Source organism: Oncorhynchus keta, chromosome 4 (assembly GCF_023373465.1).
Source record: "Oncorhynchus keta strain PuntledgeMale-10-30-2019 chromosome 4, Oket_V2, whole genome shotgun sequence".
NCBI classification, from domain to species: domain Eukaryota; kingdom Metazoa; phylum Chordata; class Actinopteri; order Salmoniformes; family Salmonidae; genus Oncorhynchus; species Oncorhynchus keta.
This window is the reverse complement of record NC_068424.1, coordinates 60,149,327-60,168,720: the sequence shown is the minus strand read 5'-3', so window position 1 is coordinate 60,168,720 and position 19,394 is coordinate 60,149,327. Positions and strand designations below refer to the sequence as shown.

At 41.2% G+C, this 19,394-nt stretch overlaps 1 protein-coding gene across 3 annotated transcripts; it reads right to left on the bottom strand.

Moving 5' to 3' along the window:
• Nucleotides 1-5,246: 5,246 nt before the first annotated feature.
• Nucleotides 5,247-18,927, bottom strand: LOC118379721 (dihydropteridine reductase). 3 transcript variants are annotated; one of them, XM_052511672.1, is made up of 8 exons: nucleotides 18,904-18,927; nucleotides 17,854-17,995; nucleotides 17,385-17,477; nucleotides 17,146-17,242; nucleotides 16,622-16,762; nucleotides 10,133-10,241; nucleotides 8,302-8,385; nucleotides 5,247-6,905 (listed from the first exon to the last, which is right to left on the bottom strand). In XM_052511672.1, the coding sequence occupies exons 2-8, from the start codon at nucleotides 17,935-17,937 to the stop codon at nucleotides 6,803-6,805; spliced, it is 711 nt and encodes a 236-aa protein (XP_052367632.1). In that variant the 5' UTR covers nucleotides 17,938-17,995; nucleotides 18,904-18,927; the 3' UTR covers nucleotides 5,247-6,802. The 3 variants fall into 3 exon arrangements, with proteins under 3 accessions (XP_052367632.1, XP_052367628.1, XP_052367631.1); XM_052511668.1 differs by lacking the exon at nucleotides 18,904-18,927 and adding an exon at nucleotides 18,673-18,860; XM_052511671.1 differs by lacking the exon at nucleotides 18,904-18,927 and adding an exon at nucleotides 18,233-18,361.
• Nucleotides 18,928-19,394: the final 467 nt, after the last annotated feature.

Sequence of the window (19,394 nt, the reverse complement as noted above, 5' to 3'; positions counted from 1 at the left end):
ATCTGTCTGAAAAGCTATAGCATCTCTCCCCCTTAAACTGCCCAAGAGGCACAGACAATTAATTTGTCCTGCTTACATTTTCAGTAACAGCCTAGAACCAAGAACCCATACTTTTCATACCATAACATAATAATATTAGAATAAATGGTTTTAATCAATAATGTATACATAATTAATCATTTCAACCATAATTTCCTCTATCACAGACCAAAGAACATTTCTCCAAAAAGTATGATCTTTCTCCCCATGTGCAGTTGCAAATCGCAGTCTGGCTTTTTTATGGCTGTTTTGGAGCGGTGGCTTCATCCTTGCTGAGCGGCCTTTCAGGTTATGTCGATATAAGATTAGTTTTACTGTGGATATAGATACTTTTGTACCTGTTTCATCCAGCATCTTGACAAGGTCCTTTGCTGTTGTTCTGGGATTAATTTGAACTTTTTGCACCAAAGTATGTTCACCTCTAGGGGACAGAACACGTCTCCTTCCTGAGCGGTATGACGGCTGCGTGGTCCCATGGTGTTTATACTTGCGTACTATTGTTTTGTATTGTAAAGATCATCAAGGACAACGACCACCCGAGCCACTGCCTGTTCACCCCGCTATCATCCAGAAGGCGAGGTCAGTACAGGTGCATCAAAGCTGGGACCAAGAGACTGAAAAACAGCTTCTATCTCAAGGCCATCAGACTGTTAAACAGCCACCACTAACATTGAGTGGCTGCTGCCAACACACTGACTCAACTCCAGCCACTTTAATAATGGGAATTGATGGGAAACGATGTAAAATATATAACTAGACACTTTAAACAATGCTACCTAATATAATGTTTACATACCCTACATTATTCATCTCATATGGATACGTATATACTGTACTCTATATCATCTACTGCATCCTTATGTAATACATGTATCACTAGCCACTTTAACTATGCCACTTTGTTTACATACTCATCTCATATGTATATACTGCACTCAATACCATCTACTGTACCTTGCCTATGCCGCTCTGTACCATCACTCATTCATATATCTTTATGTACATATTCTTTATCCCCTTACACTTGTGTCTATAAGGTAGTAGTTTTGGAATTGTTAGCTAGATTACTTGTTGGTTATTACTGCATTGTCAGAACTAGAAGCACAAGCATTTCGCTACACTCGCATTAACATCTGCTAACCATGTGTATGTGACAAATAACATTTGATTTGATTTGATTGTACAGATGAACGTGGTACCTTCAGGCATTTGGAAATTGCTCACAAGGATGAACCAGACTTGTGGAGGTCTACAGTTTTTGTTCTGAGGTCTTGGCTGATTTCTTTTGATTTTTCCATGATGTCAAGCAAAGAGGCACAAAGTTTGAAGGTAGGCCTTTAAATACATCCACAGGGGTACACATCCAATTGACTCAAATTATGTCAATTAGCCTATCAGAAGCTTCTAAAGCCATGACATCATTTTCTGGAATTTTCCAAGCTGTTTAAAGGCACAGTCAACTTAGTCTATGTTAACTTCTGACCCACTGGAATTGTCATACAGTGAATTATAATGGAAATAATCTGTCTGTAAACAATTGTTGTTAAAATTACTTGTGTCATTCACGAAGTAGATGTACTAACCGACTTGCCAAAACTATAGTTTGTTAACAAGAAATTTGTGAAGTGGTTGAAAAACAAGTTTTAATGACTCCAACCTAAGTGTATGTAAACTTCCGACTTCAACTGTATATATCATCCTATACATCATCCTACATATCATCCTATACATAATCCTATATATCCTCCTGTACATAATCCTAAATATCATCCCATATATCATTCTATTGGTTTAGCGGCTAAGTGTGAATACAAATTCACCCTAGGACAATTATTACGCCATAGGTTTAAACTCTGCTATTTCTCACATTGAGCTGCAGGAGCAATGATTATAAGGCTTGGGCCCTGTTGATGACACACTATAATAAATCACAATGCCTGCAATGAATAGAAGAGAACAAGGAGGTGGTGTTCAGTCCTGCTGATATAGGGTGGCGGAGGGCAATTCATCTAGACGTGTGAGGGCCCCAGGCACATTCAACACGTCCCGGCTGCATACTGTACATTAGCTCTTAGTGCTACAGAGTGATTGCCCGTGGGAATACATACAGCCATTGTTTATCACAGAAGATATTTCACTTGATTAAAGATACCTCCCTGTGATAGTCCTTGTTGCTCTTATTGGCAAGTAGCTATCTTGTCATAATGCTACTGATGCTATTGTTCTGTGTAATATGTGGTAGGCATATCGGGTCTCCCGCTGTATTGTGTCATGTTGCTACAATTGTTCTTAAGAAGGATATTCGCTGTTCAGTCATTTTTTTTGCAGCAACCTGGGCTTATCATATACAGTGAAACCAAGACATTTGAATATGGCACACTGAAAATAAGATTCTGACTTTATTGTGTTTTCCCTGTCACCTTTTTAAAATGTATGTACTGTGTGTATGTATTTATTTAACTGGCAAATAAAATCAATCAATCAAGCAATGTCCAGATTTTCAGTGGAGCCCATTTACTGTGCGTTGTCTTTTCCAAATCCAATCATCTATTGTAAGTGTTAACATCAATCTATAGTTAGTTTTGTAACCAACACATATTCCCTTGAATCATATTGGATCATTTGTGACCTGTTTCAGAAAGCTGGTGTCGCACGTAACTACTTCACAGGAGAGGCAAATGCATTTCAGAAAAATGCATTCTTTTGTCAGAATTACCTTCTTGAACATATTAATGTGCCTTTAAAAAAAAAAATATTATCCCCTTTTCATGGTATCCAATTGGTAGTTACAGTCTTGTCCCATCGCTGCAACACCCGTAAGGACTCAGGAGAGGCAAAGGTCAAGAGCCGTGCGTCCTCCGAAGCACAACCCAGCCAAGCCGCACTGCCTCTTAACACAATGCCCACTTAACCCGAAAGCCAGTCGCACCAATGTGTCGGAGGCAACCGTGTCAGCGTGCATCCGCCCGGACTGCTACAGGAGTCGATAGAGCACGATGGGACAAAGACATCCTGCAACAGAGTCTGGACTTGAACCAGGATCTCTAGTTGCACAGCTAGCACTGTGATGCAGTGCCTTAGATCACTGCACCATTCGGGAGGCCCTTTTCATGTGCCTTATTAACAAACTTGTATGCCATCTGTAAATACGAATAAATTGTTAAATTACGAGCCTTGTTAGTTTAGCCATGGATTGGCTGAGATAATGAATGGGCTGGACATGCCAGAGATAAGTTCAGATTGGTCTGCCATGTAGCAGGATTCTGTCTATAACGTGAGTTGTTCAATATGTGTAGATAGTCCTTGCTACTGTGGCTTTTTTGAAATATATAACATTTGCCATGGAGAACTGCAAAAGTGTTGCTACTGCTCCCAACAACATTGCTGCCCTGAATTTAGCAGGTGCTATCAACAAAGATCAGTGGGAAAAACTTGTCATGACCTACTTTGTGCACACGGTCAGTGTGAACCAGAGTGACTTGACACAACGCGGGCCAAACAAGATGTATCTAGCTGCAAACAAATGTTCATCCATGTATATGGGTAAGAGTCTAGCTACATTTTCAGATATTAAACATTTCAATTTTTTTCAGAAAGTCAGTTTAATTTCAAGTTAAAGTGTACTGTTAGCTAGTAAACAAAAGTTAGCTTGCTGGCATGTTAGCTAACGTTACATGCATGATCTGTGTAGTAATATTATTCGTATCTCAGGAAGCCATTTGCATTGCTAGTTATAGCCTAATGTTAGCTAGCTAGCTAACATTGAACCTAGTTGATTAGCTTTATCTACCTGCCCATTCATACTACAGCATTTCATGCCTGGTGGCTAGCTATAACAATCTGTTTTTATTACTAGTAGTATGGGTTGGGATTATAGTTCATTGTTTAACTAGCTAGCTAGCTAGTTACATGTCTAAACAAAAGACTACACTTCGCCAGATGATTACATGACCCATCAAGTTAGCCAGGTGTGTCTGGGGGTGATTACGGCCATCTATTGTATTTCATGAACATGTCTAGACAATAGCGACCCATCCACTTAGCTAGGTGTGGATGGAAGGTGGTTATAGCATTTCCTTCACATGACCAATCAATTGAGACCAATCAAGTGTGTCTCTGGGTAAGCATCATCTAATAATTATAAAATATTTATAAAATATATTTTTTTACCTGGACTCTTTCAATTTTCCATATTGCTACTATGCAAATATGCAAGTAAGCCTTTCGCTGTACCGTTTACACCTTCTGTATCCTGTGCATGGGGCAAATAAACTTGATTTTAATATATATAGTGTGTGTTTACCAGATACGGTAATGTGAAGAACAACATGACCTGCACCAAAGTCAGATTAGGATATAGGCTCAGGACTAGATAAAGTGTATATTTAACTGGAGTTTCTCCTTATTGTAGGCTACTACTTTCACCACGTTTAGTCTTGAAATCTTTGGTTGTTTATTACACTACCTTACACCTGTTCGGTACATGGGCTTACATGTGATTCCTTAAAGAGACGGGCTTAAGAGGGTGTGATCGATGCTGAATAGGTGTAGATAAAGAAGAGCTCTCCAGTAGGTGTACAAAATCATTCAAGAGTAAAATTCTCAAAAGTGGGGGTAGAAGTTTATCCACTTTCAAAGCAGAATTACTTTCACATTGTTCCTCAACTGCAGTGTGTGATATTCCATTTTGTAGCTCTGAGTCTATACTTTTATCCAAAGTAAAAAACACATCAAATGTTGCTACACAAGACCGAATCGAGGTGGTCGGTCACATTTGACTGGTGAATTGAGTTGTTATCTAGGAGCACCACCTGGTGGGGAAGGCACTGGAAATGTCACTAGAAATAACCATGAGTGAGTTAGATAAAGTCAAGGCAGGTAAATAATGTAACTGGTCTCCAACCTCATTCAAAATAGTATGTCTTTAATCGTAGGCGAATACATCTAATTATGACCAGTGAAGTTCAATGAAATATAATATTATTGTGGATGAGGGGAAGGTGGGCAGGGATCTGGATTTTAGTGGTGGTGGTGGAACTGCTACAAATCCCTGATCCCCAAAATGTGTTTATTCTCTATAATAGTTTTCTATTAGTCTGTCGTGATGCTTCTAGCACTGAGATTCAGTGCCTTAGACCACTGCGCCACTCAGGAGCCCAAGTGATGCTGTAGTGTTTTGATTGTTTCTCACAAATTATGAAATCAGATTGTGATTAATGTGGATTTTTATTCACATTGAATCAGAAGGAGGTAAAACCACATCAAACAGCACAACATTTAAAAAAAATTGTTATGAGATATTGATAATAGTACTTAGACAGTACATCTTCAACCAAACATTCACACGCATATTGGGTACACTCGGCACAAGACACAGAGTATCGCAACTCCACTGAAATGTATTGTGCGTTTGACATTAAGACAGCGGCTTACTCATTTTCATCAATCTCAAACTGGATCAAAATAATTCAAAATAAGTAAATGTACTTGAGGTTCATGTTTCCTCTGCAACTGATTCATTCTACCACTAGATGGTATTGTGGGCATATTTGTCTTACCGTCCCCGCTCTCCTACCTTCCCCTCCCTCCTCTCCATCTCTCTATACCAGGAATAATCAACTATATTCAGCCATTTATCGACGGTAAATCGACCACAAGAAGTCCAAACAGATATAATATTTGACTAAAACATAATAATTTCAAACCTTGCTTACATTTCTATAAGGTCACATACACTGACTGTACAAAATAGCCTCAATTTGTCGATGCATGGACTCTACAAGGTGTCGAAAGCGTGCTGGCCCATGTTGACTCCAATGCTTCCCACAGTTGTGTCAAGTTGGCTGGATGTCCTTTGGGTGGTGGACCATTTTTGATACACAAGGGAAACTGTTAAGTGTTGCAGTTCCTGACACAAACCGGTGCGCCTGGAACCTACTACCATACCCCGTTCAAAAGCAATTAAATACTTGTTATTGCCCATTCACCCTCTGAACGGCACACACACACAATCCATGTTTCAATTGTCTCAAGGCTTAAACATCCTTCTTTAACCGGTCTCCTCCCCATCATCTACACTGATTGAAGTGGATTTAACAAGTGGCATCAATAAGGGATCATAGCTTTTACCTATATTCACCTGGTCAGTCTGGTCAGTCTCCTATTTTGTGGGTAGGGCCTGTGTCTTATTGTGTTGTTAGGTCCTGTGTCTTATTTTGTGGGTGGGGCCTGTGTCTGATTAGGGGTGTAGGGCCTATTATGTCTTATAGTGTGGGTAGGTTCTATGTCTTATAGTGTGGGTAGTTTCTATGTCTTATTGTGTGGGTAGGGCCTGTGTCTTATTGTGTGGGTAGGGCCTGTGTCTTATTGTGTGGGTAGGGCCTGTGTCTTATTGTGTGGGTAGGGCCTGTGTCTTATTGTGTGGGTAGGGCCTGTGTCTTATTGTGTGGGTAGGGCCTGTGTCTTATTGTGTGGGTAGGAAATGTGCCTTATTGTGTGGGTAGGAAATGTGCCTTATTGTGTGGGTAGGGCCTGTGTCTTATTATGTGGGTAGGAAATGTGTCTTATTGTGTGGGTAGGGCCTGTGTCTTATTATGTGGGTAGGAAATGTGTCTTATTGTGTGGGTAGGGCCTGTGTCTTATTATGTGGGTAGGAAATGTGTCTTATTGTGTGGGTAGGGCCTGTGTCTTATTATGTGGGTAGGAAATGTGTCTTATTGTGTGGGTAGGGCCTGTGTCTTATTATGTGGGTAGGAAATGTGTCTTATTGTGTGGGTAGGGCCTGTGTCTTGCCTCCGGTGGTGGTGAGCTGCATCAGACTTCCCGATGCTGGACGATCCGCACCGGTGGCCCAACTGAAGAAAGTTCTAGAAGAACGAAAAAGAAGACTATGAGAAAATAAGAAAAGTAAGAGAATGAGACTATGAAATTGCTAGACTATGGGTGCTAGCAGTTACTACTTGTAAGTGAGTACAAGTGAAACATGGTTGTCTTACAGTATATGATATAAGAGAGTCCACATTTTAATTAAGCACTGGGTGAGATTAAGTTGTTTTCTATATGTCAAAGTCTAGAAGAAATTTCAAGAAGACAAAAAAGGCCACAATATTGATGGCTTTTATGTATTTTATACCTCTGTGCCTCTTAGTTATGTTGTCAGCCAATTACCTATTTCAACAGCAACTATATCATGAGATTGATATTCACAATTCAAAGTCAACATTCTACACCAGTCCACCAAATGGACGTTTGATAAGCTGATGAACTGAATCAAAGTGCTCATTTAAATTCCCCTCCCATTGCTTCTACTTATACTCCCAGACCCTCATCTGTTTCTACTGGTAATCTGTAGGGTTAATGTTGTCCAACCCTTCTGGGATTATAAAACTGGATCAAATCCCATCTAATGTCTACTGTGTACAGAGGAGAGACTGGAGACTATGTGCTCTGTGTCTAAACTGAAATGAAAAGAGGAACACAAACTTTAGGGGCTCCATACACTAGTTTAGGGGCTTCATACACTAGTTTAGGGGCTCCATACACTAGTTTAGGGGCTTCATACACTAGTTTAGGGGCTCCATACACTAGTTTAGGGGCTCCATACACTAGTTTAGTGGCTCCATACACTAGTTTAGGGGCTCCATACACTAGTTTAGGGGCTCCATACACTAGTTTAGGGGCTCCATACACTAGTTTAGGGGCTCCATACACTAGTTTAGTGGCTCCATACACTAGTTTAGTGGCTCCATACACTAGTTTAGGGGCTCCATACACTAGTTTAGTGTGTTAGTTATAGTACATAGTTAACATTGCATTTACAGCAAATTTGGGTAAATCCAAGACTATATCCAGTCAAGAGTATTGAAGAAATGTAAGATTATAATTAGTTGATTGATATGTCCATCAAATTAACCTTTTGATCACATTACAGCATTATTCAAACCAGACATTGGGCTCTAAATCTTTTGGCAAGACTTTAACAAATAATACTGCAATAAAATTGAGTAGGCCATTTTCCCAGGCCAAGAGGCAGCATTGTCATCTTCTGGTGAAATACTGGTGTACAAAAAAGATTGTCTACAATTATGGTCATACATTGAAGAAATAGCTAAATCTGTATGTTCTAAACCTTTAGAATAATTACATTTAATGACAGTCTTACAGCATAAATATACAAATAATTTTAAATCTCAAGATGAACTAAATGATCAGTAAAAACATACACGAATGAAAACAACCCATCATCCACCATATCACACTCACTCTGCAATGTACTCCAGTGGTGTCCAGGAACCAAAGTCTGCATCAGGCATGAACTTCCTGTTCATTGGAGTATCCAAGGTTACCCTGTGTAATCAAGTCACATGACAATGTTCTGGTGGTGGTAGGAACTGTCTACCTCAGGCCTGAAGCTCTGGTCCTGGACTGATTGTAAACAGGCCCATGTAAACCCCTTGTCAACAGACAAAAAAACAACAGTAAAGCTAAAGTGTAAAGATGATATTTACCACCAGCAAGCATCCGACAACCTCTGATGAAGGCCTTTCACTGTTATATTTTGAGATGAGCATGATAATTGATACATAAATACTTCAATATATTGAAATATGATTTTACATTTCAGTTGTATTACCGTAGTTGTATGTTTGAATGAGCACAGATGCAGCCTACAGTCTTTTGAATGAGCACAGATGCAGCCTACAGTCTTTTGAATGAGCACAGATGCAGCCTACAGTCTTTTGAATGAGCACAGATGCAGCCTACAGTCTTTTGAATGAGCACAGATGCAGCCTACAGTCTTTTGAATGAGCACAGATGCAGCCTACAGTCTTTTGAATGAGCACAGATGCAGCCTACAGTCTTTTGAATGAGCACAGGTGCAGTCTACAGTCTTTTGAATGAGCACAGGTGCAGTCTACAGTCTTTTGAATGAGCACAGATGCAGCCTACAGTCTTTTGAATGAGCACAGATGCAGCCTACAGTCTTTTGAATGAGCACAGATGCAGCCTACAGTCTTTTGAATGAGCACAGATGCAGCCTACAGTCTTTTGAATGAGCACAGATGCAGCCTACAGTCTTTTGAATGAGCACAGATGCAGCCTACAGTCTTTTTAATGAGCACAGATGCCGCCGACAGTCTTTTGAATGAGCACAGATGCAGTCTACAGTCTTTTGAATGAGCACAGATGCAGTCTACAGTCTTTTGAATGAGCACAGATGCAGTCTACAGTCTTTTGAATGAGCACAGATGCAGTCTACAGTCTTGAATGAGCACAGATGCAGTCTACAGTCTTTTGAATGTGCACAGATGCAGTCTACAGTCTTTTGAATGAGCACACTTGCAGTCTACAGTCTTTTGAATGAGCACAGTAGCAGTCTACAGTCTTTTGTGCACAGGTCCAGTGAATAAAGCAACCCTCCTATTCGTATTGGGAGTGCAGAAGAATTGCAAGTCATGGGGGTAATGCTAACCATATGTGACAGCTATGTGACAGCTAATAGTAGCCTGGCAGGTGGTCACAGTCCAACCTTATGCAATTGGAATATAGCATAAAAGATAACTGAGAATATTGACTACAAAACTCAGATACAGGCTTCTCATGCTGACAGTGCAAAAAACGTGCTTTACATCCATTTGTTAATCAATGAAACTATATATAAAGATAGCTGCTCATGAGGTGAATACATGTAATATATTTGTAATGTAGAAACCTGCCTAAGATACTGTTTGTTATTATTACAGTTTATAACTTGCCAAAGACCATTTGTTATTTTTACAGTTTATTACTTACTAATTATGAATAGGAATAGGAAAAACCTGCACTCATTGGAAATAGTCGTTAGGAATTTAATTTATTTGCAACAGTGGAGGTCAAAGGTTACTATTCCTAATAAGTAATTGATTAACTGTAATAAAAACAACAAGATACCTCACAATTTAATCATTTAGCAGACAGTCTTTAGGCAGAGCAATTACAATTAAGTGCCTTGCTCAAGGGTACATCAACAGATTTTTCAACTAGTTGGCTCAGGGATTTGAACCAGAGACCTGTCGGTTACTGGCCCAACGCTCTTAACTACTAGGCTACTCACGGTAGTATGGCAACTGCCACAGCTCCAGGGGGCATCCCACTGTCTTCTCCTGCTAAACTCTGACAGAGCTGGTGGACTGCTGACTTGGCCATGCCATAGCCCACCATGCCTGAGGAGAGAGAAAGACGGAGGGATGGAAAGAGGGACAGTGAAATAGGAGAGATGTTTGGATAAAATCAGATAAACACCAATAAATCTTACCATAATAACAAGGGACATGGAAATATACACAATACTAGAATTACAAAGTAATCCAATGATTGTCAGATGTGGTAGGGCTTGCAAACTATTACAGACTACAAAGGGAAGCACAGCCACGAGCTGCCCAATGACACGAGCCTACCAGACGAGCTAAATAACTTCTTTGCTTGCTTCGAGACAATCAACACTGAACCTGTCCCTGACTGAGTCTGTAATAGCAACATGTTTCAAGCAGAGTCCGTGTGCCCAAGAACACAAAGGTAACCTGCCTAAATGACTACCAACCCGTAGCACTCACATCTGTAGCCACGAAGTGCTTTGAAAGGCTGATCATGGCTCACATCAACACCATCCTGCAAGAAACCCTAGACCCAATTCAATTTACATACCGTCCCAACAGATACACAGATGATGCAATCTCTATTGCACTCCATACTGCCCTTTACCACCTGGACAAAAGGAACCCCTATGTGAGAATGCTATTCATTGCTACAGCTCAGCATTGAACACCATAGTGCCCTCAAAGCTCATCACTAAGCTAAGGACCCTGGGACTAAACACCTCCCTCTGCAACTGGATCCTGGACTTCCTGACGAACCGCCCACAGGTGGTAAGGGTAGGTAACAACACATCTGCCACACTGATCCTCAACACGAGGGCCCCTCAGGGGTGCATGCTCAGTCCCCTCCTGTACTCCCTGTTCACTCATGACTGCATGGCCAGGCATGACTCCAACACCATAATTAAGTTTTCCAACAACACAACAGTGGTAGGCCTGATCACCGACTACGATGAGACAGCCAATAGGGAGGAGGTCAGCGACCTGGCAGTATGGTGTCAGGATAACAACCTCTCCCTCAACGTGATCAAGACAAAGGTGATGATTCTGGACTACAGGAAAAGGAGGACCGAGCACACCTCCATTCTCATCGACGGGGCTGTAGTGAAGCAGGTTGAGAGCATCAAGTTCCTTGGTGTCCACATCACCAACAACCTTCATGGTCCAAACACAGCAAGACAGTTGTGAAGAAGGCACGACAAAGCTTATTCCCCCACAAGAGACTGAATAGATTTGGCATGGGTCCTCAGATCCTCAAAAAGTTCAACAGCAGCACCATAGAGAGCATTGGTTGCATCACTGCCAAGGCCCTAAAAATGGTCAAAGACTCCAGCCACTCCAGTCATAGACTGTTCTCTCTGCTACCGCATGGCATTGGGTACCGGAGTGCCAAGTCTCGGTCCAAAAGGCTTCTTAACAGCTTCTACCCTCAATCCATAAGACTCCTGAACAGCAAAACAAATGGCTACCCAGACTATTTGCATTGTCCCGCCCCCCCCTCTTTTATGCTGCTGCTACTCTCTGTTTATTATCTATGCATTGTCACTAACTCGACCTACATGTACATATTACCTCAATTACCTCGACTAACCTGTTCCCCTGCACATTGACTCTGAACTGCCTGTATATAGCCTCACTACTGTTATTTTACTGCTGCTCTTTAGTTAGCTATTTTTTACTTTCCACTTATTTTTTCTTAAAACTGCATTGTTGGTTAAGGGCTAGTAAGTAAGCATTTCACTGTAAGGTCCACAACTGTTGTATTCGGCAAATGTGACAAATACAATTTGATTTGATATACAGTACCAGTCAAACGTTTGGACACACCTACTCATTCAAGGGTTTTTCTTTATTTTTTACTATTTTATTAGTGAAGACATCAAAACTATTACATAACGCATATGGAATCATGTAGTAACCAAAAAAGTGTTAAACACATCAAAATAAATTTTATATTTGAGATTATTCAAAGTAGTGACCCTTTTACTTGATGACAGCTTTGCACACTCTTCACAATCTCTCAACCAGCTTCACCTGGAATGCTTTTCCAACAGTCTTGAAGGTGTTCCCACATATGCTGAGCATTTGTGGCTGCTTTTCCTTCACTCCACGGTCCAAGTCATCCCAAACCATCTCAATTGGGTTGAGGTCGGGTGATTGTGGAGGCCAGGTCCTCTGATGCAGCACTCCATCACTCTCATTCTTGTTCAAATAGCCCTTACACAGCTTGGAGGTGTGTTGGGTCATTGTCCTGTTGAAAAACAAATGATAGTCCCGCTAAGCGCAAACCAGATGGGATGGCGTATCGCTGTAGAATGCTGTGGTAGCCATGCTGGTCAAGTGTGCCTTAAATTCTAAATAAATTATAGACAGTGTCACCAGCAAAGCACCCCCACACCATCACCCTTCCTCCTCCATGCTTCATGGTGGGAACCACACATGCAGAGATCATCTGTTCACCTACTCTGCGTCTCACAAAGACACTGTGGTTGGAACCCAAAATCTCAAATTTGGAATCATCAGACCAAAGGACAGACTTCCACCAGTCTAATGTCCACTGCTCATGTTTCTTGTCCCAAGCAAATCTCTTCTTCTTATTGGTGTCCTTTAGTAGTGGTTTCTTTGCAGCAATTGCAGCCATGAAGGCCTGATTCACGCAGTCTCTTCTGAACAGTTGATGTTGAGATGTGTCTGTTACTTGGACCCTGTGAAGCATTTATTTGGGCTGCAATCTGAGGTGCAGTTAACCCTAATGAACTTATTCTCTGCTGCAGAGGTAACTCTGGGTCTTCCTTTCCTGTGACGGTCTTTGAATATTTGAAGAATCTCAAATATAGAATCTCAAATATAAAATATATTTTGATTTGTTTAACACTTTTTTGGTCACTACATGATTCCATATGTGTTATTTCATAGTTTTGATATTTTTTTAAATACCCTGGAATGAGTAAGTGTCCAAACTTTTGACTGTCACTGTATGTGTTATTACAAACCGTATATTTTGAACTCAACATACATTCACTACACGTTTATAACTTCCTGTTTATATACTATGGACAAATATTCTGGGTGCTTTTGTTTCCAAACTTTGCCCATGGCAGTATTGAGAGATGACTGCTTGTTTCACAGACATGCTTTTGATTTCCCATCAATGTTTGTATAAATACAGTAGCATATGGAAACAACTAACGTAAGATGGTTTTTTGGAAATGCCTTCAGAATCCATTTCCTCAAAGAGCATTAACAGACTAGCGTGCTGAATCCCCCAAAAGTTAAAATCAATGTTATTTGACAGTTCAACCTGACTTTTAAATCCAAGGTCAAGGGTTAGGGTCATAGGGTGCACACATGGTTAACAAGCCTTAGTCTTTAACCCCAAATCAACCCTAAATCTTTAAGTCCACAATGTGTGCATCTGGCTTTGCAAGACCAGTTGTTGCTAAGACACCACTGGCAAGCTGTCCAGCTGTCCCTAAGACACTGGACACCAAACTACCCAAAAGGCAGTATTTCACCATAGAGAACTCAGTAAAGCTGGTTGAGAATGTATTTAGATCAGACACACTATTAGCTAGGTAAGCTCTTAAGTATTAAAGCTAATAAATATTAAGCTAAAGATATAAGCACAAATAACCCCTAAACACATCTTTAAGCACTACTACCATCTTCCAATGTCTTGTTTTTGTCAGTAATACAGACCATTTGTATTATGATCATAAATACTTCAAGAGCAGTTTTTCCCCCCCATCTTCATAACATTAAATACATCTGAAACTTTTGGTCCAAAAATATGCAGAACAACGAATCCATGCTTTTGTCACTTCAAGATTAGACTACTGCAATGCTCTACTCTCCAGCTACCCGTATAAAGCACTAGTGCTAAATACAGCTGCTAGAATCTTGACTAGAACCAAAACATTTGATCATATTACCCAAGTGCTAGCCTCTGGCTTCTTGTTAAGGCTAGGGCTGATATCAAGGCTTTACTGCTGACCTACAAGGCATTACAAGGACTTGCTCCTACTTATCTCTCCGATTTGGTCCTGCCAGACATACCTACACGTACGCTACGGTCACAAGACGCAGGCCTCCTAATTGTTCCTAGAATTTCTAAGCAAACAGCTGGAGACAGGGCTTTCTCCTACAAAGCAACATTTTTATGGAATGGTCTGCCGATCCATGTGAGAGATGCAGATCCGGTCTCAACCTTTAAGTCTTTACTGATGACTCATCTCTTCAGTGGGTCCTATGATTGAGTGTAGTCTGGCCCAGGGGTGCGAAGGTGAAAGGCAAGGCACTGGAGTGACGAACCACCCTCGCTGTCTCTGCTTGACCGGCTCCCCTCTCTCGACAGGGATTCTCTGCCTCTGACCCTATTACAGGGGATGAGTCACAGGCTTGCTTGTGCACCCCCATGCCGTCCCTAGGAGGGGTGCGTCATGTCGTGCCAGGCTTTTTTCGCTATACTCGACTTGACTGACGTGACCTTCCTGTCTGGTTTTGCGACCCTTCGGACTCGTGCGGCGGGGGAGATCTTCATGGGCTATACTCGGCCCTGTCTCAGGGTACTAAGTTGGTGGTTAGTTGATATCCCTCTGGTAGTGTGAGGGCTGTGCTTTGGCAAAGTGGGTGGGGTTATACCCTGCCTGGTTGGCCCTATCCCCGGACAGGGCCAGAGTGTTCCCAGACCCCCCCGTCTCAGCCTCCAGTATCTATGCCGCAAAAGCCCTTGTGCCGGCAGGCTAGGGTCCGTCTGTCCTAACTGGTGTAATTCTCCTGTCTTATCTGGTGTCCTGTTCAATCTTAAGTATGCTCCCTCTAATTCTCCCATCTCTGTCTCACGCTCTCTCTCTCCCCCCTCGGAAGACCTGAGCCATAGGACCATGCCTCAGGACTACCTAGGCTGATGACTCCTGGCTGTCGCTGTCCCCAGTCCACCTGGTCGAGCTACTGATCCAGGTTCTGCTGTTCTGCTTGCGTCTATGGAACCCTGACCTGCTGTTTCGACCCTCTCTCTCTACCGCACCTGCTGTAACAACCTCTGAATGAGGCTATGAAATGCCACCTGACATTTACTCCTGAGGTGCTGACCTATAACCATTGTGATTACTATTTGACCCTGCTGGTAATCTATGAACATTTGAATGTCTTGAAGAACAATCTGTCCTTTATGGCCATGTACTGCTTCTACATCTGCATTGCCTGCTCTTTGCTGTTTTATGCTGGGTTTCTGTATAAGCACTTAGTGATTTCTGCTGATGTAAAAAGGGCTTTATAAATACATTTGATCGATTGAATAGGTATAAGGCAACCGACGCACTTGCAGTACCTGTTAATGGTTATATTAAAGATGTATTTCTAAGACTCACACACTTCTGCCACAAGGAAGCTCTGAGTGTTTACTTGACATGAATTTAAGAGATCATGAAAATCTGTAAATCTTGTGGGTTATAGCATCGACTTTGTAAAACAGGGTAAATACTGTAGATCCTCTTTTCATTCAAATAAATATAGACATATTTTCTTCAATATCAAAATCTTATTCATTGTCAAAAAAAGTAATCTAAACCAAGCCTGTGAGTGAAATCCCTACAATTTCCTGGCCTGTGTCTAGTGTAGCACTAGTTTCTACAGTAATCTACATTCAATGAGAGAACAGCACAACACACTAACCATGTCTACAATTGGAGACCCAAATTCTGCTGACTCATTCTCCTCCCCAACCTAACAGCCAATGAGAGTGGGGGCTTTATGCTGAATGCTGATCAGGGATTTTAGGTGCCCTAGTGTCAGGATTTATATTGTTCTCGGGACCATCAAATGGGTTACACACCACACAGGGAATGGCATGGTTGTTGGGTCCTATAGGTAACATCACATGCATACAGGGTCAGGCTTAAAATACCGGAGAGCATTGTGTGATAAACCATAGTAGTAACAATTTCTCTCCTCATTAAAATAAATATCATATTCAACATGTTACTCATAGTTTCATTTCTACTATATATCAGTCTTTTTTGTATTTCATGGGTTCCATGTCTTACAAATAGTTTGATGACGTAAGCTGCTATCGTGACGACAGGCACCCTTAGAAATAAAAGTTGGAATGAGACGGTGGTCAGAACAGAGGTACAGTCAAACAGTGTCAGCATGAACAACATTACGTGAGAAAAGAACAGCCGGGTGCCATTTATTGAGATGTACTGGAGGGAGCTCTGCAGAGTGGTCACTAGCTGGCACAGCCACAGCCACAGCGTCATACAATCTGATTTTAAACTTAACCTTAACCACACTGCTAACCCTAATGCCTAACCCTAACCTTAAATTATGACCAAAATGCAAAAAAGAATAATATAGAATGTCAGTAGAATCAAATAGAATACCAGTAGAATAGAATATAACCCCAGTAGAATAGAGTACCAGTAGAGTAGAGGTAAATGGCGTCTTACCACTAGTACCACCCAGTGATGCTTTAGCCCCAGCCAGAGTCAGTAGTCCACCCTGCTTCAGGTGCACAGCAGCCAGATGGCTAGATATGGTAGAGGTCCACACACTCTGCTTCCACATCATGTCTGTGTTTTTGTACAGGTCTAAAAAACAACATACATAAGAGAAGATGTTTGAGGACCAACATTGCAACATTGAATGAACCATGTAATTAAATAGAACGAACAAACATCCCTATTGAATGTCAGATGAAAATTCAGCCTATGGGGAAATTGGTTTGAAAGGGGTTTAAATGTTTAAGGGAGATATTTACATTTTTAGCAGACACTCTTATCCAGAGCGACCTACAGTAGTGAGTGCACACATTTTCATATTATGTTTGTATTGGTACCCCGCGGGAATCAAACACACAACACTGGAGTTGAAAGTGCCACATGGTACCAACTGAGCCACAAGAGACCTGGCATTCATATCACAGTATGTGTTCAAAATGAACTGATAATATCTCAGTGAAACACTCTTGAACCTTTGGAGCTGCAATTTCCTCCAGCCCATCCGCCTGCCACACACAAGATGGCATCCACTTTCTGGTCCCCTAGCAACTGGGCCACATCTGCTGTCACCTGCAGCAAGTGATAACAGTCTATTACAACGGGCTAGAATCTGGGTGTTTTACGGTAATTATCCAGCGTTTTGCAAATCAACGGAGTGTTGAAAAAGCTGTCAACATCACAGAGGGAGCAGGTGAAAGCACGCTCCTCCTACCTGTCCTGCTTGCTCAGTAAATGACTCCGACAACTTCACCAGCACGTTCGCGTTTGCCTCCTCACTGGCAACGATATCGATGCTGGCTACCCACTTTTGGAAAATAAAGAAAGAACAACAGCGCATGAAACATTTGCAATCTTTGGAAAATAGGATGGTGATATCGAACTATCCTTCAACGTCGGCTATTTACTCCACATGCAATCCAAAAGTAGGCTCAGTAAATTATAACAACTAATTATATGTTTTCCGATAGCTCTGGGCTGGCATCGTTAAAACGTCTTGATAATGACGATGACAATTTCAATGGTTTAATTTATTTTTCCTCGCTTCTAACCATAGCATCTAGGGCTTGGCCTACTCAACAAGTGGTTATTGAAAATATAATAGACACTGGGGCAAGCAAAGGCTCACAATCATTTCGTAATTGTATTTTATATGAAGAAAAAAAAACAAGTATAGCACTCACCCATCCTTTAGATTTGAAGTGCTGAACAATTTTGCTACCCAGTGCACCTCTTCCTCCGTATACGAGTACCCGACTGGCAGCCATGCTTTCTTTACTATGCGCTTCAAGCAATGATGACTATTTCACTACCATTACACGACAGCTACCGTAGAGAAAGCGAGAGAGAGAGAGAGAAAGGGAGAGAGATATACACCCACCCCCAATATTTAAACAGACACACTCAGCACATCAGAGGCAGACCTTAGTTCAATATTGTTCTATGTAAAAATGCGTAAGCTATGATAACATTATCAGTGCATAGGTGAGCCTACACCAGGGATGGCCAAATAGCAGGCCGCGGTCTGCATACATTTTGAACTCAGTCAAGGTCTCAACTTACTGTTGAGAGTTAGAATAGTAGAATACACGAGGCACAATTTCTGAATTTGGTTGTGCATCAGCATTTTTTCTCTTTTTATGTCAGTCACGGACAGTCACTCAATTAGCCCATGTAACGTTAGCTAACAGTTAGTCTAAACTTGTAGTAATTAATGGTCGAATTACCAACCAGGGCCCCCGTTGATTTTGTTAGTCACTCTCACTCAGATATCATATTATGGTAAATGTGTAGAATTGCAGGAAATTAGCTGTAAACTGCGCATTTTTCTCACTGCCCCATGGCAAAATTAGTAGAATTGCATGAAATTAGTTATATAATTGAAAAATCTTCTCTCCACCCCATGGCAAAAAGTGTTGGATAATTTAGCATTTTTTAAACACCTGAAACAGCTTTTTCTAGAGTCATAAATCATTGAGCTTAATTTGATGTAAAAAGCATACCTCTTCAGCTGTCTGTATCCTCAAATATAATTTTCCCTTGTGGCGACCAGCAAAATTGTCTGAATGTTTGTTGTTTTACTATCCTTGTGAGGACTTCTGTTACACACAAGGATAGTTAAACACGCACACACTCACACAAATTATGTGCATACTCATGTATTCAGATCAAATAAAAAGTACAGGATTTAGATACAGCAGCAGTGATACAGCCACATGTTTATGACAGCAGACCTGGCCTGTGGGAGTACATCCTTAGTCATCCCGAGTACAGCATGTCTGAATCTGTCACAGCAACACAGCTCGTTGAGATGTCATCAAATCATTTTCATGCCCTGGGCTTTCACTCGCAGTCAAACATATCAGGCTAGATTTCTAATTGCACATCCAATGAATACACATTTGAAATAAACACCAGAAAATGATACAGCGAAATTCAAAATGTTTGCTCGCATAGACTAGTATTTGATCACGCCGCTTTGACCAAATACTTTCTGTAGATTACGACACATTAAAATAACAGTGTGTCCAGGTTTAGGCCCATTGACCAGCACATACGGTTATTTAACTTGGATGAATGATATGATAGCCTGGGTGGAAGTCTGTTAGTGCTTTAGTTGTGATGAAACAGGACTTGGCTAAAGCATGAATAGACTGTTACCCACGCTAATGATAAGATGGGAAGGAGGCATGCTGATAGGAACAACACTAGGTGTGGATTGGGG